The sequence below is a fragment of the Astatotilapia calliptera genome, chromosome 14 (assembly GCF_964374335.1).
Source record: "Astatotilapia calliptera chromosome 14, fAstCal68.1, whole genome shotgun sequence".
NCBI classification, from domain to species: Eukaryota; Metazoa; Chordata; class Actinopteri; order Cichliformes; family Cichlidae; genus Astatotilapia; species Astatotilapia calliptera.
Genome location: NC_137435.1, coordinates 40,749,328 through 40,772,276, shown reverse-complemented (window position 1 = coordinate 40,772,276; position 22,949 = coordinate 40,749,328). Strand labels below are relative to the sequence as shown.

Genomic DNA, 22,949 nt, shown 5'->3' with positions numbered 1-22,949 from the left:
TTTACTCAACCCAAACTTTATTGACCTTTTTAAAAAGCAAAAGCATGTTTTATCACACAAGTGTAAAACGTGCAGGAACATTAGGAAAACCATCAGGACTGCCGATGGAGCAGGGTGTGTGTCTGTGTGTGACACACGATGACTCTCAGGCTAACAGCTCTACCTGATGATTCACCAACTCATTATGACTCGTGTGAAAACAACCCAAAGGTCAAATTGTTGGCACCACTCCATATAAGACAACAAACGAACAAACACATGTTAACCACAGGTGTACACTGGAGCTCACGTCCACAAACAAAAGACAGAATGCTTACATAACACAAACACACATAGAGCCCCTAGTTGAGCCCATTTAATCCCCATGTCTTATATAATATCCCATAATAACAGCAGTACAAATCCCATACAATAAAGGAAAGTGTTTTTTAAAACTAGGATGTCATTTGTTTTTAATACATAAGCCGAGTGGTTTAAAATTAGCACCTGAAATACACTGTTTCTCATTCATGATGCAGGTGGACTCCCTGCCTGCTCAGGACTGTGTTGTATATACATATACAGATATGTTCATATATTTGGTCTGGTCAGTTTCTTTGTATGGCTCAAACTCACATGAACAGAGTCAAAGAGTCAAAACATATTAAACAAAATTGGGGAAAAAAGTCAGTATTAAAACAGACCTGAACAAACAAGGAACATGAAAAATAAAACCCCAAACAAATAAGTAAATATTAATTTTATGTCACATTTATGTTGTCGGCACTATTGGAAAACTAAAAGGATAACTAACGTGCTAACAACGAGCTGTCTTACATACATGCTGACATTCTTCTCCAAATACATCAAACAAAAAGCAATAAGTGACTGGAACACCAAACGTAGCTGGCAGATGGACTTTGACTTTGTTAACGTTTTCACCACAGCTTAAAGTAAGTGCTGGCATTAAGAGTCATTATTTTCAGCTTTGTGGTGAGTTATGCAGGAATATTAATGGGAATTTAAAAATAATGGGACACTTCTGGTAAATATCCATCAGCCAATATACTGGTGCATTCCCAATATTTATCATTTTCCAGCACAGGCACACTGGTTTGCAGAGCGGCCCACGTTCCTCCATCAGTCTTTACTCCTCTATAACCAGTGTACCATCTGCTGCAGTGACCGAGCTAACTACACATGCACATATAGAAACACATCAGACATTTAAAGACTCATACAGGAGCTTTCATGTCATTTATGAACATGACTACACTTTATTTGATCATTTTGTTTTTCTTTTCACTGCCGTGGTTTCATTTTTCAAACATCGAAACAAGAATGAAGTAATACTCGTACATTTCTGTGTTTAACCAGATTACTAATCAGTGACAACTGTTCACAGACACAGAGATGATATTTGACAGAAAAGAAAGTTATACATGCACAAGAGATCGAGGGACTCCTCGTCCCCCGGCACTACTTAATGTCCTCCGGTATCAGAGCCTCTTAACCTCTTAACGTCCACCACGTCGCCGGCACCCGTCGAGACTTAGAGCTGGGTTTTGTTTTTAGCCACATGCTAAACAGCCATATTTTCAGAAACTAGAAGATGTTACATTTTGAATGAAGTGTTTCACACGTGCACAGCAGTGTTTGTGTGGCTGGATGTTAACCAAACCCAAACCTAAGGCTTGACTGGTGGATTCAAGAGGTTAAAGATCCAACATGGCTTGTTCTAGGTAACAATGTCACAGCTCTCCTCAAAGAGCTCTGAGACATTAACAGCTTAAAGAGATTGGATCAGCTGGACACCCTAACTGAGGACAAGTTGTTACTCCAATGTAACAAACAATGGAAGTTTCATAGAAACCAGCTAATGAGAACCTAACATTTCTGTGCAGGTTACAGTAAACGCCTGATTGCAAGTCAGGCATTTTTGCCAAACACAGAATGTCAGATGTTTCTGTAACAGGCCTGAACACATGCTTGGAGAGAAAAACACACACCAGTAATTACAGCCTCTCTAAGACAAAGACAAGCCTGAATGTACTCGAAACGTTACCGTCGGGGTCTCTGAAACGCCCTGCCAGGCAGATCAGCCGGTTCTGGGCTGCCCCCTCTGAGGAAGAAGGACAGTCGGGTTAATCGTTTCAAATTCACTCAAATTCAAATTTGTAAAAACAAAAAAATCTGAACAGAAAATTGTAGTTCAGCAGGAGATGTAGACCCAGAGCATTCTGAACCATGTTGTTCAGTTTTAAAGCACTGAAGACGAACTGTGTACTGTAGCTTGGAATCCTCATTAACTGGACCTGTCACTTTTGTACTTTTAGTCTATATGAAACACGGACAGCACTGAAGTCAAGAAGTTCCCTTCAGCTGCCTCTCCAATCTGTGCTTAATGTCTTGTTTTGTCAGCAGTGCCACACTTCCATGGATTCTTTTGTTTACAGCTTTTATGTGTGTAATCGATTCAGTGCTCGGGAATATACAGGGAGTGCAGAATTATTAGGCAAATGAGTATTTTGTCCACATCATCCTCTTCATGCATGTTGTCTTACTCCAAGCTGTATAGGCTCGAAAGCCTACTACCAATGAAGCATATTAGGTGATGTGCATCTCTGTAATGAGAAGGGGTGTGGTCTAATGACATCAACACCCTATATCAGGTGTGCATAATTATTAGGCAACGTCCTTTCCTTTGGCAAAATGGGTCAAAAGAAGGACTTGACAGGCTCAGAAAAGTCAAAAATAGTGAGATATCTTGCAGAGGGATGCAGCAGTCTCAAAATTGCAAAGCTTCTGAAGCGTGATCATCGAACAATCAAGCGTTTCATTCAAAATAGTCAACAGGGTCGCAAGAAGCGTGTGGAAAAACCAAGGCGCAAAATAACTGCCCATGAACTGAGAAAAGTCAAGCGTGCAGCTGCCAAGATGCCACTTGCCACCAGTTTGGCCATATTTCAGAGCTGCAACATCACTGGAGGGCCCAAAAGCACAAGGTGTGCAATACTCAGAGACATGGCCAAGGTAAGAAAGGCTGAAAGACGACCACCACTGAACAAGACACACAAGCTGAAACGTCAAGACTGGGCCAAGAAATATCTCAAGACTGGTTTTTCTAAGGTTTTATGGACTGATGAAATGAGAGTGAGTCTTGATGGGCCAGATGGATGGGCCCGTGGCTGGATTGGTAAAGGGCAGAGAGCTCCAGTCCCACTCAGACGCCAGCAAGGTGGAGGTGGAGTACTGGTTTGGGCTGGTATCATCAAAGATGAGCTTGTGGGGCCTTTTCGGGTTGAGGATGGAGTCAAGCTCAACTCCCAGTCCTACTGCCAGTTTCTGGAAGACACCTTCTTCAAGCAGTGGTACAGGAAGAAGTCTGCATCCTTCAAGAAAAACATGATTTCCATGCAGGACAATGCTCCATCACACGCGTCCAAGTACTCCACAGCGTGGCTGGCAAGAAAGGGTATAAAAGAAGAAAAACCTAATGACATGGCCTCCTTGTTCACCTGATCTGAACCCCATTGAGAACCTGTGGTCCATCATCAAATGTGAGATTTACAAGGAGGGAAAACAGTACACCTCTCTGAACAGTGTCTGGGAGGCTGTGGTTGCTGCTGCACGCAATGTTGATGGTGAACAGATCAAAACACTGACAGAATCCATGGATGGCAGGCTTTTGAGGGTCCTTGCAAAGAAAGGTGGCTATATTGGTCGCTGATTTGTTTTTGTTTTGTTTTTGAATGTCAGAAATGTATATTTGTGAATGTGGAGATGTTATATTGGTTTCACTGGTAAAAATAAATAATTGAAATGGGTATATATTTGCTTTTTGTTAAGTTGCCTAATAATTATGCACAGTAATAGTCACCTGCACACACAGATATCCCCCTAAAATAGCTAAAACTAAAAACAAACTAAAAACTACTTCCAGAAACATTCAGCTTTGAGTTTTTTGGGTTCATTGAGAACATGGTTGTTGTTCAATAATAAAATTATTCCTCAAAAATACAACTTGCCTAATAATTCTGCACTCCCTGTATTTGTTAAAACATGTCCTACTAACACCGCTGAACGAAGCGCCGAATGTGCATGAATTCTTTTGGTGACGTGGCAAACACACGAACGCTCTGCTACTTGATTCTAACCTGTTGCCAAGTCTCTTTTACACTGCTGCAAATGCACCAATAAAATCACTAACATCAGTTTCACGTTGGCACTTTTCATGTCTCTCATTATGTTTTGCTCCACATGGTGGCTGGTCAGCAGTCCCACACTGCCGTGAAGGATGGACTGAAGTCTAACATTGTTGTTGCAGGAACATAAATACTGATGTTTCTTACACTCCTTCAGTCAGCTGTTGAGTCTGCTTGTTTTCATTCTGCCAAACTTGGAAGCATGAGTGGATAATTGCCTATTTACAGTTGATGATAAAATCATTAGTCTCTCCTGTCAAGTGTGAGACTTACGAACTGATTAGCATCAGTGGGGCCAATGATTCGGTGTGAAGTCCACGCAGAAGCTCAGATTCATCCTGGGTCGTTATTTCTTTATACTCTTACAATTTAGTGCTGCCTTACAAAACAGCTTGTCTTGAAATACGTGAGGACTATTTAAGTGTGTAAATGTCACCTGGCTCGAGAGGTCAGAAGAAACAATGTATGAATAGTGCTGCAGCAATGTGTGTTTCATGGTTACTGCGAGACTCACCATGACATGAAGGTAGCTGCACATCTGCAGCACACACTCCAGAGTCTCCATCATTTGCTCTCGGCGGAGTGTGCGGAGCTTGCTGTGACCGAGGGATTCGTTGCTTTCCACCTCACAGATGGTGGCCTTCAGAGCAATGGAAGCACACTGTACCACACTCATCCCTGCAGAAAGACAGAGGGCTGCAGGATAATGGTGCTTCTAAGCATAACTGCAATCAGTTGCAGACAAAAACAGGAAGTGCAGCTTTCAGGTTTTTAGTCACTGTGACTGAAGTTTTGTTGTCTTCTGTTCTCGCGTGCTTTGCTCTTTACACTCATTTGTGTTAAAGATGAAAAAAGGAAACCTTGTTCTATTCTAGTTGATGACAGTTGGCTAGTCAGTCATGGCTAACCATGCTGTAATGACTAAAGCCATTAAATAAACAAGAGGTCACTGTTTGTGGATTTTAAGCACTGCCAGATGTCTTTCTTTGGCTTTGTTCTACAGCACATGAGAGGAAGCCACAAAGAAAGTGCTGCTGTTTAAAGACGGACATGTTGCTGGCACACTAACATAGAAGATCGTGCAATGACAAAGGCGTCTTTGGCATCAAAGCTCTTACTTTTCTCTCTCTTAGTTCTGTGTTGTCTTCTTATATAACCATGTTCTGCATTTATCGTCTCATTATGTTTTTGAAACAGTGATGCACGAATAAAATGATCTGAAAGCTTTAAAGATTTGAGGACTTACCAGAGTTATCAGTAGCTTCGACGTCCACATATATGCCATCCATCATTGCACGCATTAGAACCTGTTAGAAAACATTTGAATACATCTGGATTGAATACAGTAGATAAGAAGCAAAGGTTGATCAGCCCAAACTTGACGCCATGCATCAAAGTACAGCCAGAGCTTACATTACAGCACCACTCTGGAATTCAGTGAGCCCTTTAGCCTGAGCCCTCTGTCATACATGTTTGTACTGTGAGGACAGACTTTAGAAAAATAAAAATACGGCAACTTTTTAAATATCTTTAACAATTTGCACAGTGAACTACACAACCTTAATTTTTCATCACAGCTGTTTTCTAAGCCTCGTCTCTGACAGTAACTTGTAATGCTTCTTGACTTGCTTGTAAACTGTGCAGAAAGATGGGACACAAAAGCAAAAGCCCAACAGCAGACGTACTGTCACACAGTCAGGTTCTTTCTCTATACAAGCAGAAATGATAACGGCTCTGACCTCCAGGACTCTGATGTAGCCGCTCTCAGCGCTGAGGTGGAGGCATGATTTTCCTGCGTTGTTCGTCTCATTGACGTTGGCTCCCAGATAGATCAGATCGGCCACCATCAGGTGGTGGTTGTGTTTTGATGCATAGAGAAGAGGAGTCTGAACAGAGAGCAAAGGAAAGCATGAAGCTATGAACTGAACATGTTGGTGCAGAACGCACTCAAGTCTTTGAATAGTTACCATGAATGTGGCTGCAAAACAATATCTAGGAACAAGACGTTGTGCAAACTGATGGAAGACTTAGTGGTTACCTGTTAATTACATACTGATGGGTAACACCTGATATGGACTTTAACATGTGCAATAACACACAGATAGAACAGTGAAGCTGAATACGTGCAGCTCTGTACGCAGGAGGTGAGAGGAGCGTCACAGGGAGTCATGGTGGTGGTGGTGGTGGTGGTGGTGGTGGTGGTGGTGGTGGTGGTGGTGGGGGGGGTGTCAATCATTCTCCACTTAAACCAACGGCAAAAATAAAAAGTATACGAAAGCTTTTTGAAATACAGCGATGAGTCACATATGTGACATGTGCCTGAAGAATCCACACGTTCTCACTTCCAGAGTGTAACATTTTACGCTAGGTATCGCCGATATGTTACGCTTCTGCGCACCCAACACTTCCCTAGATTACCAGATCGGAAAAATGAGGAAACATGAGAACCATTTGGAATGAATCTACACATGTACGTTCGTTTTAGTTCAATCGTTTGGGAAAACAGTATGTAACGTGAAAGTGCTGGTTACGTTTAGGGATAAGGTTATGGTTAGTGCTGGAAGACGTGGCTGGAGCGTGCGTTACTGCGGGTGCGTCATTCTCCTGGATTTCACCCGGCGCATAGCATAAGAACATGGGCGGTCAGAGTGCACTATACAGGTCATCGGATGTTCAAGATGGGCTTTACGTCTACCAACAACTGCTCACACTGCCAAACCAATTCACCGGACAATTATATCCACGCTCTTTGGTTCTGTCCACCAGTTCAGAAGTTTTGGCGCGAGATATGTGAAGACTTATCAAAGTGTCTGAAATGTAACATTCCAACTTCCCCCTTAGTGTGTTTGTTGGGCAGCTTAGATAATGTCACTTCAGAAAAGAATATCGCCCATATGGTTTTCACTGCCCTATGCATAGCCAAGAAAACAGTCCTCATGAACTGGAAAAATAAAAATAATCTTAATTCTAACCAATATAGAAATTATCTATTAGATTACATTAGTCTCGATACAGCCTCTGCCACCACATCAGATCAATTGCTCTGGGCTCCTTTGATCAGCTCCATCACCTAGTGGGGGTGGGGGGTCATAGTTTGGTCCCGCCTTCACTGTTGTGATTGGTGTGGGGGTATGGACAGGCTTAGGGCGTCGGGGGGTTCCCCAGGAGCATCTTCCTTGGGGGGCTCAACCCGGGGTAGCGGTCATGTCCGGTTAGGGGCTCTGTTGGCTCTCAGGTGACTGTTTCCTCGCGGCTGCGTGTAGCGGGGCTAGGGGAGGGTCTGTGCTGACGGACGTGGGTTACTGACCTGGTAGCCTGTCTGCCCCTGGGTGGGTCCGGGATGGGCGTGAGGTTCTGGGGGCGCTCCGTCTCTGGGCTGGGGCCCGGACCGGGCCTCGGGGGCTTGGGTCCTGGTTGGTGTGTTGCCGGGGTTGTGGGCGGGTGGGTGCATGGGGGCCCAGCCCTACTGGGGTCAGCGGGGGAGCTGGCCCCAGGGAGGGGTTACCTGCCCCTCCTCTTCCTTCCCTCCCCATCTCCAGCTGCCTCCCCCTTCCCGCTCCACCACAACCACCCACACATGCAGGGCCTTGGAGTAGGGGTGTGTCACCAGGGTGCAGAGGAGGCTACCCCCCCCCCCCCCCCCTCTGTCCCCTTCTGGCTGCCTCTGCCTCAATTTTATCCCACAACTTAGACATTCACATTACTCACACTCTCATTACACATACATATAGGATCTTGGGGGTGGGCACGATACATGGAGTCCAAATTACCATCAGGGTGTACACCTCACCCCTGGTGTCGTTGCCCACCTCTCAAGGTTAAATACACGTAGACATTGAGGGCTAGCAGGAGGGGCTATGCGCTTACCTGCTGCTCTCTGGCAGGTAGCTCCATGCCCTCCTGGGTTTTAAATGCACCTTAGAACACACATGCATCAACATTACAATGAGCGGGTGGAGGGAGGTTTGGAGTCTTCTCTCACCCCCATTCTCTGCGACCTGCTGGAGCGGGGGGGCTAGGAGGAGGAGTTGGCTGTCCGACTGCGGTCTGGAGTGTGGGGCCTTCCTGCTGCTGCAGAGTCGGGGCGGTCTGCCTCCCCCCACCGCAGGGAAAAGGGTAACACCACCTGGGTCTGGGTGCAGTTCCCCCCCTCCAGGGGCAAAGGTACCTAGACCCGGTTTGTAGAGTACGCTTGGGGAGTGTAATCGTGTGTACAGCGTCTCTTTATGTCTGTCTCCACGTTGGTTGAGTGTGGAGTAAGTGCATATGAGAGCATGAGGGTGGGAATGGATGTTTGTATCTGTGTGTGCCTGTATGTCTGTGTCTATATGTCAGGTTGGGTATCAGACGCCACCTCTCTGGGGACATCTCAGGCCCTCCAAGGTTTGGAGGCCTATCTCCCCCTACCACCACTTCCCCTGCCGGTGGCGGACTCCCTCAGACATCGGTGCGTTGGTGGTTCTTTGTGTCCGGGGATGGGCGTCCAGGTACCCACCGGCTCACTCCTTGGCGGCCGCTTATCGGGGCCTGGAGCCTGGGGCTCGCTCGGGCCACTTCGGAGGTGGGGTGCCCCCGGCCTCTCGGCCTGGGGCTCGGTCACTCAGGCACGGCTGGCTGCCGGCGGAGCTCACGGGCGCGTCACTGCAACTCCCCCTGGCTTCTGCTCCGCGGCTGCTGAGTGAGCCCTCATCTGGGACTCTCCTCAGCTCTTTCTGGGACAGCGGCGCAGCTGCCCCTCTGTTGGTCTTCCTTGGTCTCTTGTGTTCTGGGGGCCTCTGGATGTCTGGAGTTTTGATCTCCTCCACACCTGCTTCATGCCCTGGAGGATGGGGCTGTGGCCCCCCCACACCCTCTAGCAGATCATTACATGAAGGAACCTTTTAAAAACAAGCGCGTCCATGCTCACAGGTGTACACACGGGTGATCACACCCACAAACTACACCCTTTTTGGCTCCTACCTCAAAGCACACTGTGTTCTGTTGATCTTATGTGCTGCACAATAATGTTTAACATTTAGTATTTACTGTCATATTCCCATATATCATTGTGATGTTGTTTATTCTATTACTCTTGTTCTCTTCTGCTTGTTTTCTTTTTTCTTTCTCAACAGGTGATCCAGGTGATCGATATATGCATTTTTTTCTTTTTTTCTTCTTTTTTTTTCTCTGCCCGTTCTGTTGGTTTTTGTCTTTTGCCCTTCTCCCCCGTCCCTCTTCTCAGCTGCTTCTCTTTCCCTCTTTCTTTCTCCCCTTCTTTCCTCCAGTCAAGTCTGTCCCGTATTCAGTAAGTGAAAATAAAATAAACAATAAAAGGTGAATCAAATGGACCATTACGGCAAGGCTGGGATGGTCAGTTTGGTAAAGTAAATCCGTTGGGCATCTTTCTTTGCCTTTAGACAACAATTCTGATGCAAAAGAGCCAAACGGGACAGGCCAAAAAAACCCCAAAAAACAAACAAACAAAAAAAAACAAAAACATGGGCGGTCACCTGTCGCGCTCCTCAGGAATGCCGTGGGACGTGACAAATCGTCATCATATTACGCCTCAGGAGGGAGAACGGGCTGGAAGAATCTTAGTTGAACAGGTGACACAGTATTAAGTTCATATTTTAAACGTCTTTATCCCCCGTGCTTGTTATCTGCACATGGCTAACAGGGAAAACCACGAGGACACATTAGCTAATGCAGGATTTCAAAGGCCAATAGCAATATTTGGTGGATTAAAAATCTGATATTTTGATATACTGGCTGGTATTTTTTCTTTGAAACAGATGAACCATTATCATCACCTACCATGTGTTTTACATCAGCTCGGATTAGCTTGGATTAGCTACTACTTGTTTTTTGTAAGTGTTCTAAACGACAGGTTGTCAAGAGGTAAACTGCAGATTTCCCCCGTTAGACAAACTGTGCAATGTCAACACTCAATTGTCATTTTCATTTATTGGCTGTTATTAATCCCAGTACTGCTGATAAACTGGTCACGTTGTGGTGTTAGCTAACTTACTGGTTACAGGCTTAAAAGCAAAGAAAAATGATGCCTGACATGTTGCCAGGCTTGTAAAACACTGGAGGGAAATGTTGTATAAAGCAACAGATAGTTGTAATATTCATAAAAATAGAAATCTGTTTACCATGCCATCTGAGTCTTTTAGGTCCAGGCTGTTGAATGTGGCCATCCTTTTAGCAATGGCAAAGCCCAGAGCCCTCTTTCCAACACATGCTACTCTGTGAAGAATTCTGGAAGGAGAAACACAAATAAGCGATTCAAGTTTTTACTGACACAGGGCTACAGAAATGGGTAAAGGTGGGTTATGGACACTTTATTTGTTTGTGTATTAAGATCTCCATCAGCTTCTGCGGCAGCTACTCTTCCTGTGGTCTGACAAATTCTTTAACAAAAAACGTTTTCATACACGAACATCGAATACATGAAATACAATAAATGCAAATGTAACTGGAGCTGTGTCTGTGTAAACTGAAAGTTTGTCTTGTGTCCAAGGACTTCTGCACATTTGAGTGAGCTTCTTTGTGTCCTCCTTGCAGCAGACTAATTAGAGCAGTGCCCTGGTGAACGTAAGTAACAGCAGAAGACAAAAACCGAGCGTGAGTTTCCAGCATGTCAAAACGCCCTTTGAAAAAAAGGAACTTAAATGTTGAACGACAACAAATGTGACCAAACTAGTTGAAGTCTGGTTTTGCAAGTCAATCCTTCAGCACAGCTCTGAGACATCAGTTACAGGATCTTGTAAGTACATGGTTGAAAAAACAAGAGAGAGCGATGAAAGAAGAAGATCTCATGAATCTTTGCCAAACAGAAATTTGCTGGCAGCTTGTTGACTTTGCAGAAGACACGAAATTTGCAGTTTAGAAAGCACCATCTGGATTTTTTAAAGGTGAGATCACAAGCTGAAGTTAGACAGTGGCTCTGTCTACCTTTATGTCAACACAATGATAAAAAAACAGTACATTATGTTAGTGTAGCCAACAAGCTCAAACTTTTATTTTGAAAAGGGCCCATTACCTCAATACAAACGCATACAGATTTTTTCTAAATGACACATTTGTTGATTTTCCAGTGCATCTATCTTTTTGCTGCTAAGACAAGAGATTTATAGTTATCTGCCAAGCAGAGTGAGCAAGTATTCATCCAGAAGCTTATTAATGTCTGCCAAACGGATGTCACTGAGGGTGAACATGCTAAGGGACAAGTATTAATGGGGGTATATGCATATTTTGATCCTGTGTGGATTAGAGAAAATCCCAAATAAATTCAAACGAGTGCGCCCAGCTCTTGTTTAAATTTAACTATTAATTTAAAAATCAATAGTTCAAAAGAAATCATTAAAAGCCCAGAACGTCCATGACATTCCTGCCCATGATCACTGGATGCAAACTTTTGACCACAGCTGTACATGCACAGTTTCGACTGTCAGCTCCAGCATAAGGTTCCCTGCACCGTAAAAAAAATTCCTAAAAAACAGTAATATCCCAGCAGCTGGGGCGCCAAAATAATACCAGGAAATAACTTTCCCATGAAAATACGGTTATTTTCAGTAATGACAATACAGTTTATTGCCCTAATTTTACATGGGATTTTGCCTTTTCACGTGCTTTTAAACATTAAATTAGGAACAATTTAATGTGATTAAACAATGAAATTACCTATAAACAAAGTCAATGAATGCAGCAATATATACTTAAAGCCTCTGTCAGTGCGCCCCAGGGTGGCTGTGGCTACAATGTAGCTTCATCACCAGTGTGTGAATGTGTGGATGACTGGGTGTGTAAAGCGCTGTACAAATACAGGCCATTTACCATTAAATGTACAGAAATATACAGTTAACAGTTGGTTTGAATAATAATGGATTGCATTCATATAGCGCTTTATGAGACCCTCAAAGCGCTTTACAATTCCACTTTACTATTCCCCTCTGACCATCACCAGTAAAAATGTAAAATCAGTCTATTTATGTGAATTTAATGATATTCAAGAAAAAAAGTACAAAACTGTAAAATACGCAGTAAAATACTTTTATATTACAATTACAATTTTTTTACAGTGTAGTAAAAATCTGTCCCTTTGCAGTAAAAGCTGGAACGACTGCGTGTGCAGGACCGTGCAGCCCAGCCGTCGGTGCGAGGTGAGAGACAGTGGTCGTAAACGATTTAACCTGCCTACCACTGCAGGAGGACAAACGAGTCGTAGTATCGTCTGGTTCCTTTTTGACTCTTAATTCTTCAGTCGTTTTTATATTTGTAAAATAACTGTAGCATTAGGCTAATGACATGTGTTGGCTAGCTTAAATGCTCTAGTTTGTTAAAAAGTTAAAAAGTAATCTGCAGCCGTGCAATAACGACGGCTGACTAACCCCGATCTGGTCCACACGAATAATTTACCCTCAGGGCTCTTTTTTGAAATAGTTCTGGTCAGTAGATGCTCTGCTAGGATAGATGTATGAGACTTAATGTTCAACAACAACATTTATATTTCATACTGTACATTACTGCAGTTTCATTTCACCTCTGTGTCTCCTGAAAATTTCAGCTAGTTTTTTTGCTCGTGGGCGTCCAATCAAGGTGAACAGTAAAAGCGCCTCCTCTTTGGTGGCCATTACCTTTAACATACATACAGAGACAGTCTTCTATCAAACTTACGTCCTGCCATGTTCATCAGCGGACAGCAGTTCTGCATCGCAGACATCCCTCAGCTGGCCCTCCTCTTTCTGCAGCTGTGTCCAGAAGAAAGCGCCGCCGTTCACGTTATATTCACTGTAATTCCTGGGACCAAACCACTCCTGCCTTTGTTCACCATTTTTGCTCACAATTCCAAAGATCGAGGGCGGGCAGCTGGGAAACATGAAGCCAGGAGGGGTCTGGTGGTACTCTGCTGTGCCTGGGGAGTAGGTCATGTAGGACGGGGGGCTGGGAATGATTTCATCGTACTCGTCACCGTTAAGTCCTGCACCGAGCGGAGACAGCGTGGTACATCAAGGGTGGAAGTAATTGCCAGTCACAGTCTCACTTTAAGGAGTAGCTTTAAAAAACATATTACCAGTTGGAGACAGCTGAGGAGAAACTGGTGGATCAGTGGGGGACAGGGGTGGGGGAGACAATGGGTTTCTGCTGCCAGTCCTGAGATCTTCTTCCAGTACTTCGACGATGATTGACAGCTCCTCCAGGCTTTGTGACGGCTGTTGTGTCTGAAAGCCAAAGAGTACTGCAGAGTATTTGAGCTGCTCTTCAAAATGACATGTAGCTTACAGCATACCAAAGCTTTGCACTTTGAAACCTTCTGGGTGGAGCAGAGTTCTGTCTTTTATAACACTGACCTTGACAGTTCGGCGCCTGGAGCTCGTTTTAGCTCGTTTTAAGTCTCCTGAGGAACAAAGAGTCAAGTATAAGTCAGCACACCTCTACACCATAACACCCCCAAACAACACTATATATCTGCCACGACGGAAAATTCTCTTAACATCACGCATGAGATGACGCACATCCATCCAACATAGGCTAACCCCACCACTGCCAACATTTTCATGCAAAGAAGCCAACCAACCCAACACACGACCTCCTCCGTGGTGCACACTGCCGCGTTAAATAAAGATTGCACTGACCTTTGGCTGTTTTGCTGCATCTGTCCTGCATTCACACAGTTGGATGATGAAGGGATAAAAACAAAGAGTGCGTCAGTGTGAATATAAATCTAAATATAATACTATACAGAACTTATACAGAAGTCCAATTTTTACCTATTCATGCAGTATTTTTTTGACCCTACAGTGAACCTAATGCAAAGCCATTTTCACTCTTTAAGCATGATTAACAGAACCTTTACTTTCAGCTCATAAACAGCCAGCACCACCATCGTGCCGTCTGAGAAGTGAGCTCACGCTGCAGACGATACATTAGATCAGTTTTCGGCTGCACATTATGAACACGGTCAGTTCTCTACCTGAGGATAAAACGGGTGTGATCGGCAGCCGGTTGTGTGCTGTTGCCTGCAGTTATCAGTTATTAAGACGCTGTTGTGATAATCTCACATTTGATGACTACAGCATGTCACATGTTACACGCACTTTCTTATTTTGCCTTGGCTTCAGTTGGTGCAGCGTTTGGGGGAACTTGTAAACCTCACTATGATTTCAGAAAACACAAGATTTCCTTTTCCAAGCAGTGAAATGTGTTTCTGTGCGGCTGTATCTTTGTCACACTTTTATTGTACGCGTGTGTTTTGAACCTCAAGCCTACCTTCAAATCTTGGCCACAGCCTTGAGTGAGGCGGATGTTTCTCAGCAGATCCTTTACTGGCATTCTGACACGGACTCCGAGGTAGACCTTGTCGTTACCATAAATGGAACGTTTGGCACCTGCAGGAAAACATGAAGGATCAGACTGCTGTGGCGCCATGACACAGAACCAGCTCTCTACAGAGCAGTGCTGATTTTCTAACCGGAAAGTAACTCAAAATGTTAGAAAACCAGCACTGCTCAGTGTTAGCCATTGTTAATCTTCTGACTAGGTTACTTTTAAAAATATAACACTGTCAAAAGTGATCATTTAACACTCAACAGTGTCGTATTTAACACATAATGACTTGTAGCTGTAAGATGTGGCCGTGCTTCACCTACTGTATGACACCTATCTGAATGTCAGTGTATCATCAACACAGTATAGCGTCAGGTTTAAATGACGGGTAACTTCTGCATTACAGATGCCAAAAAAGTCAACAGAACCTACAACATATACGCCTGCATAGAGTCGAAGAACTTTTCAAAATAAGACCGAAATGAAAAGAGCTCAGTCAAAGAGAAAGAATAAACGCAGCTCAAGTAAATACAATCAAATGAAATATGTTTTTAAAGGCTAAATATAGTTGCAATAAAAGAGAAAAAAAGCTCAATAAAATGCATTGAAGCAAACAAAATAAATAAACAGCATAACACAGACTGATAAGAGTAAAGTGTCTCACAGTGTAACCTGTACAAGCTCAGCTCCCTGCACTTTGCTTTTGTCTTTTCCTCAAACATGCACACAGAACGAAGCAGGTCCCATTTAAACAACACCTTTAGATGAGTGAAGTGAATCCTCACATTCCTGTTTTTAGCAGGGTTGTCAGGACTCTAGAATTCCAAACTTTGTTCCAGTTTCCATGCCTCCTTCATCGGGCTGTGGAACAGTAAGCTTCAACGTTTAAATGGATGCAGGCTAAAGTTTCAGAGCTCTGACCTGTCACCATAGACGTCTACGGCAGGACTGAGAGCTCAGTATTAAAATAATTCACTGGAAATAAAATGTTTATTTTACCACTCTGTGCCCCCAGATTAATAATTAACCACAGTGTTATATCTGACTATTATATATTTAGATTCTTTATAGATTTCCAATCACCATTTGCTAACCTCTCTGGAGTAGGCGATCACTATCTGTGCAAAAAAAGGTTGTATGATCCATTAAACGACCCTTTAAGATTGGCCACATGCTGCCAACGTCACCCTCTTCACATGGATGCGCTGCAGAAATCTGAATTTAGTACAGCGGTCTTAAACTCGCAGCCCGGGGGCCACATGCAGCCCATGTCGGCCCTACTTGTGGCCCGTATACCGATGTGAATAAATGTAAGGCAGTTTGGCCCTTGAAGGGACTTTTTTGAAACCAATATGAGCAGAGAGCACAAACATGCTGAGGCTGTGTTCGCTCAGTGAGAGAGTCACAAACTCATGTGTGCAGTTTGATTTTGTTAAATATGAACACAATGACAGGGACCAGTGTGTTTGTTTGTTTGTTCAATGAAAGACTTCAGTTAGTTAAGAGTCTATTTATACAATATTTGAAATAAAAACAAACAAACAAAACATTTTCTGAAATATTTGTGGCTGTTTTCTTGTTTGTTTGGTTGTTTTTGTGCCACTTGAACACTAAAGTGGCCCACAGCTCGTTTGATAACCAGCTTCATGTGACTGTTTAGGCTGATTTTAGGGTCAATCCAAAAACGTAAAGAAGTCCTGGCTTCATGGTGCAGGACCAAGCTCGAAGTCTGATGTCTGTTATCACATCATAGTTTCTCTTGTCTGGAGCGCTCTCTCTAAACAACACACGCCCAGGCGCTGACAGTAGATCAGCAAACAGTCGATCTGACGACCATGCTACGTTTAAAGTCGTGTTTCTTTAGCTCAGTGTACCATTGGCTGGTTGGATATCTGTGGTAACTAGTAGTCGAACAGGTGTACCCAAAAACGTGTCCGGTGAGTTTGTAAAGTTACTACAAGCTGTTAGGAGTTCCTTAGATAAAACACACAAACAACAAAGAGAAAAGCCGAGCATCGTTCCTGTAAAAGTACAAGAGCTGCGATAAAGTCCTTTAATAATAAATGTTCTGCCTCAGAGATTTTCCTCAGAGATAAAACATCTTCTCGCCTACCTTTCTTAGTGCCTCCCACATCACGCACTGCTGCACCTGGGACAGGTGAGCCCGCCGCGGTGTCCCCCAGCAGAGCAGAGGAGTCGGCTTCTCCCCGTCTGCCCCTGCGCTCATTTATTTTGTACCGTCCTCTCATATCGTAAACAGACAAAGCTGAGTTAGCGACACACGGCTCCCACCACTCTGACACCTGACAGCTGCTGTAGCTGGGCGGAACCTGAGCCTCGACCGGCTGCACGGCTGAGGACTCACCTGTTTGTTTGCCCACTGGCAGCTCGACGGGAACTGCACCAAAGACGATCCCGCCTGCTGCTCGATGCCCACGCCCAGCAGTGTGAATGTCACGCAGTGTTTGCATTACAGTTTTAGAGCAGGCCTCTATACCGACACTGCGCCCTGAGAGAAATGGCTACAGGACCCACGATGTTAATGTAACTGTAAATCTCTTGCTCTGATTTCGCATAGAAAGAATATGAACTCACCCTCAAGTACAGCGTTTACTCTCACCGGTTAAATAACTTGCAATACTTGAATATGAGAAAAGAAGACTAGAAAACTATGCTTTTACATAATTATCATATTATTGCAATGTACTTATAGAAATGTGTATTAAGTGATGGGGAGATTCTCACAGTGAAGCACTGAAATAAATGATATGGTGATTTGCCATTTCAGCTCGTAAGTGATCAGAAGCTTCAGTTATACACAGAGACTGACTATGTTAGTTCAGGGCTGAAGTTAACAAACCAAATGCAAAGCATCCAGTAAGACCTGCTTGAACATGACTGCTGATGAAGACTCTGCCCGAGGCAGACATTCCCATTGAAAAAGATCTTTTCAATGGGAATGTCTGGTGTCTGTGCTGAAAGCAGATTTGAAAAGCAAAATAGAATAAAGCAGACACAGAACAGGGACAGGTGAGGCTACTGACCCCCCCAAACCAAAACAGCAACAAAGACACGATTCATAAGTTGTATAATGTGTGTTTCAGCTGACACAGGAAACCATCTGGCGCCTCCAGAATGTCTTTTATAGGGGTGGCCTTATGGTTGATTATTTTGCTGACTGGAAGTCCCAAACAGCTTTAAGGATTCCCAGCAGAGCTAAGCAGAAACAGCTCCCCCAGCATGGAGACAAATAAGTAAAAGTTAAAATAAGTTGAAAACATGTATGTGTTGCTGTGTGAAATACTTGCAATACTTGTGTCACATGTGGATAGGGCACTATCTGTTGTGGCACTAAAGGCTAGCAGGCAGCATAATTAAAGAAATTTAAGTGCCTTTAACTTTAATGTACATAAAATATATCAGGAATATTAGAGCCAAGCCCTATCTGTATAATTAGCTTTTGTTTATTCTGTAGGGCAAATTTTAACCAACTGTCAGAAAACAAATAACCAGCATGTTATGTGTATGAATCAGAGGTGGGACCAAGTCATTGTTCTGCAAGTCTCAAGTAAGTCTCAAGTCTTTATCCTCAAGTCTCAAGTCAAGTCTCAAGTAATGTCAGGCAAGTCAGAGTCGAGTCTCAAGTCACTGGTGTAAAAGTCCGAGTCAAGTCACAAGTCTGAAACTTTGAATTTCAAGTCCAAACGAAAAAATAATGTTGCAGTTATGCCAAATGTAAATATTAGACCATGTAATTTTAAAATCTGTGTTTTTCTCAACACATGACAAAATAGTGAACTTAGAAAATATACACAAATTGTAAAATTGCACCTCTTTAAAATGCAGCTCAATTAAACCTAGCTCCAAGAATAATTTTCACCGACAGTTCTGAGATAAGCTGCATGTTATTCTTGGATGCGGTTGTAGGACCGGCTTTAAAATCGCATGACAAAAATATCATACACATTAAAAAAACTGTATCACCAACATAGCCTGGACAACATTTGCTAGTTAGATGAAGTCAGCTATCTCATCGTAGCATATTTATATGCATATTTATAATTATACGCTTCTTGGAGTGAGTGCATACACTCATGAAGTTTAGTAACTTCAGGTCACTGCAACAAGCCCAGGTACAGTTTACCGACGGATGGGTGCAGGACCTTGAAATGCACCGTGTAGAACGAAAGACCATCGTACGTATCATAAGTTTACCAGTCTCACAAATCGTCTTCATAAATACACATTCGTTAACCGTTTATTAATAGGACCTTTGAGCTCAATGGTAATTAATTAGCAGTGGAAATAATTTCTGGTACCCATCACAGAAATGTAGCAGTGACAATAATACTGTATGTTGTAATCGTACTGGGCAATTAGTGATACAAAAAACCTGTTTTATCCTGTGAATAAAAGTATATGTTTTTGTCAATGTACCATAATAACAGAAGCGAAACGCAATATTGTGTCAGGACAATTCACTATTTATGCACAATAAACAAAGGAGCATAGCGCCACAATTTCTGTTCAGCGCCAGACTTGCTTGTAACCTATATCACCAATTATGTTGTGAAAATGACGCATTAACTACTAAAAAACTCTGACCTTCGTGTAAATGCTTGGAGCAGACTAACCTGTGAGCTGGAGGGTTCTGGGACGTTATATTTGGTCTTTGAATGGCTGCAATCCAGTCGCCTCTTTGTTACTTCGGAAACATGGCTCGAACAATTTCTCTTCAACGACGTAATCCGATAACAACCGATCTCTTTACCCGTCGGCTTCCCGTGGCTGTCATGCGACCGGCTATTGCAGTTAATAATACAACAGCTTCTTGACATTTTTTGTGTTTCTTTTTATCGCTGTGTGACTGATTTCAATTGAAAGCCTGCGTGCGCTAGTACCGCTTGCCACGAGTTCCCAGAATCCTTTGCGGTTCTACCCGTGAATGACGTCACATTTTCAATCTCTATATAATATGCATGTTAAATTTTATATTTGGGGTAAAATATCAAGTCTTTTCAAGTAAACCGGTTCAAGTCCAATTCAAGTCCCAGGTCATTGGTGTAAAAGTCCAAGTCAAGTCACAAGTCTTACAACATTTTTTCAAGTCAAGTCTAAAGTCATAAAATTAATGACTCGAGTCTGACTCGAGTCCAAGTCATGTGACTCGAGTCCACACCTCTGGTATGAATCATCAGTATTTTCTGAAAGATCAGCTCAGATTTTTATATTAAATTTATGCCTGGAATTTCCATGTGATCTGTATTCAGGTTTATTATTCAGACCTCTCATTGAAATCTTGTTACCTAAACTCTCACACCAATCCCATCTGAATGGAGAAACTGGTGACACGTGTCACATTCCAGGACAGGTATAAACAATGAGAGGTGGTGGATTGGCCAGATGATGGCCGGTGTGTAAAAATAACTCAATTGTTTGGTGGTGGCATCGCAGAGCTTCCACAGATTCAGTAACATTAACAAGTGGTGGAGGCCAGCAGGTGGATGAGGGAGAGGGGAGGCAGGAGGAGGCCGCCAGTCTGAGTGTCAGGTGAACTTGAGGTAAGAAGTTATGACCTGTAGTCCATCTGGGTCAGATATAAACCAAGTTTAGATGGAGATTATTTTTGTTGTGTTGACTTTTTACAGTCAGTTACAATAACTCGTACTGCATGCTAGCTAGCATGACGGAGTTTCTATACAGCTGGGCGGGTGCTATGATGTTACTGACAGTGAACTTTATTTTATTCATAAGGTGATAGGTTTGTAGCTTGAACCTATTCGCTGGAACGATGAAGGCAATATAATTACACAGCAAGCAAGACACGAGTAGGCAAAGTTCTTCATGTTTCTCGTGCACGGGAGAGAACCAGACAAACGCCGTTCCTTCGCTTGACCCCAGTTGCTCTCGTCCGTTCTCCCGTAACACTGCTCTTTTATTGAGGTTACATGAATATGCATAGGTTCATTAACATATGACGTCTACATACAAACAAAGAGTACCTTGCCTTTGTGTGTGTGTGTGTGTGTGTGTGTGTGAGGTCAAGATGTGACCCTGTGAAGACTCCCCAAAGCTGGTGCCAGGAGTCCAGCGGGTCCATCTGAACAAAAGGCTCTTATACTTAAAGATATATATGCGTGTGTTTGCTATGCCATATATCAGCAAGAGAAGATACGACCTCTCCTAGGAGGTGTGTGATCTATGCCAGAGCACTCTGTAGAAGAGTGAACGCACTCCCCTCTTCATGCTACACAGAGTTGTTACAGACCTCCTAGGATGAGACATTCTTTCAATCTACAAATGATTATATACTTCTAAGCATATATGAGTAAATATTTCTAAGCATAAATGACAATCAACAATACAAAACCTAACATAAGGTTAGTTAGTAGAGTTGCCAACTGCTCCTTAAAAAACAATCGTCCCGCATTCAGAGAAAATATTACGCGTTTCATGTTGAGCTGAGAAGGGACGCAGTTTGTCTAGGATGGAAAAAGACACAAAGCTGGAGTTATTCTGTCGTTACGCTGCAGCTGCCTCTTCTCTCATCCTCTCCCCCTCCCTCTCCTGTTGCTACTTCAATCATGAAACTGATCAATGATCAGCTGATCGGCTTTTCTCTCTTGTTTATTTATCGCCCTGTTACGTTTCGGTGTTGTCAGTGTTTTGTTTTTGCGTGACTGTCATGTGTTTCCTGTTTTACTTTGAAGGTCTGTTGTTATCTTAGTGTGTTCAGTTTACGTTTCCTTGTCTCGTCAGGTCTAATTTGCCCCAGCTGTGTTTCCCTCCTGTGGTCCATTCCCTGATTGCTCCTTCTATGTATTTAAGCCCTGGGCCCTGTGCTTCGTACGTCGCTTACTACATCCAAGATCAAATCATCGCGCTAACTCTGAGCTCGCTATTCCGGTTCCCCGAACACACCTGTTGTTGACGATTAGTACAGCTGGATGAAGTAATGTGAGATCACTGGGTGGCCCAACAGGGGCTACGCATCGATAGTAGAAACATTGATCGGCAACCCTCTGATTGGTCGGCGAAAATGTTGAAGGAGCGCGCTCGGTATTTTTCGGCAGCAGAGCAAGAACTCTTGAGTGAGGGATTTCAGGAGTTTCAGAGTTTAATTAAAACGCAAGAGAACACTGCAAAGGCTGCAAAAGCAAGGAGAGAGGGCTGGCAGGAAGTTGCTGACAAATTAAACTCGTAAGTAATTCAATAATAACAATAATAATGGAGTGGATTTATATAGCGCTTTTCAAGGCACCCAAAGCGCTTTACAATGCCACTATTCATTCACTCTCACATTCACACACTGGTGGAGGCAGCTACAGTTGTAGCCACAGCTGCCCTGGGGCAGACTGACAGAAGCCAGGCTGCCATATTGCGCCATCGGCCCCTCTGGCCAACACCAGTAGGCGGTAGGGTAGATTTATCATATCACACCATATTATCCAATATTATATTACATTATATTATATTATAATATGTTATATTATATCCCCTTTCACATTAGAGCCACGACAGGACCCACTAGAACATGGGAACAAGTAAAAGTGCAATATAAGAATATTCTACAGAATGGTAATATTTATCACTTATATTGCTTTTCGTCTCTTGGAAAGAGACCCTGGAATAATCTGTTAATTTTTTTCATAACAGCAACCAAGAAAAGGGCGGAGCAACAAAAGACAGGTGGTGGTCCTGCACCCCCTCGTCAACAAGTTGGTTAAGTGAATAATACCCTCACGGGAAAATCGATATCTCTCTATGAGCACACTGTCGCGCTGAGCTAAAGGATCCTGTCTGTCCCGCAATATACGCTGAATTCTGAGGACTCTCCTTATCAATCTTGCACCTTCCACAATGGGCTGCTCGCGTATACGGACAGGACATGGCTGCGACAGACTTCCCAAATCCACCTTCGCTTTTATAGCCGTGGTCTCTCATCTTGATTACACGAAGTAATTTACAATTACTACTCTGAAATATGAATTACATCTGTAATAATCACATACATGTAATAGAATGTTAATAGTACATTTCCCTTTTTTAGGAAATGACCTGTATGTATCTGTGTGACATCAATAAATGGATCAAGTGCTGCATTATCTTTAGTTACATTGATAATATGTATTTATGGAAAAACAGTGGTGGAATATCGCTGTTGCTTTCGTATGAATGACGCGGACATACCTGCGTGGCCGCGATCTAATCCTGTTTACATAAAGTAAACCTGCTCCCCAGCAGGTTTACGCTTACGGCTCTGTTGCTATGACAGCAAGTCCCGGATGGGCTTCGGGGAACCGAACGATCCAGGATCACGCGAAATCGTCAACAATCTCATCCAGCTAACTCACTTAGCGCGGTACGAAGAACAGGCCCCTGTGTGTCAGTTGGTCATGGTTGCGATCTCCCCCGTGTTGTAAGTAGTTTGGTGTTTTGTTGTAAATAAATAGTCTG

The 22,949-nt window shown here is 43.3% G+C and overlaps 1 protein-coding gene and 1 long non-coding RNA gene across 2 annotated transcripts; one reads left to right on the top strand and one right to left on the bottom strand.

Annotated features, from left to right (window-relative positions):
* On the bottom strand, positions 1 to 16,963 carry LOC113036870 (uncharacterized). Its single transcript, XM_026193440.2, has 11 exons — positions 16,606 to 16,963; positions 14,436 to 14,554; positions 13,802 to 13,826; positions 13,517 to 13,563; positions 13,240 to 13,387; positions 12,843 to 13,146; positions 10,319 to 10,424; positions 5,924 to 6,070; positions 5,431 to 5,491; positions 4,699 to 4,862; positions 1 to 2,101 (listed from the first exon to the last, which is right to left on the bottom strand). The coding sequence occupies exons 1-11, from the start codon at positions 16,961 to 16,963 to the stop codon at positions 2,078 to 2,080; spliced, it is 1,503 nt and encodes a 500-aa protein (XP_026049225.2). The 3' UTR covers positions 1 to 2,077.
* Positions 16,964 to 21,545: 4,582 nt separating this feature from the next.
* Positions 21,546 to 22,597, top strand: LOC145420040 (uncharacterized). The gene is made up of 2 exons (XR_013901319.1): positions 21,546 to 22,070; positions 22,149 to 22,597. It is a non-coding gene; the product is annotated as an uncharacterized LOC145420040 (long non-coding RNA).
* Positions 22,598 to 22,949: the final 352 nt, after the last annotated feature.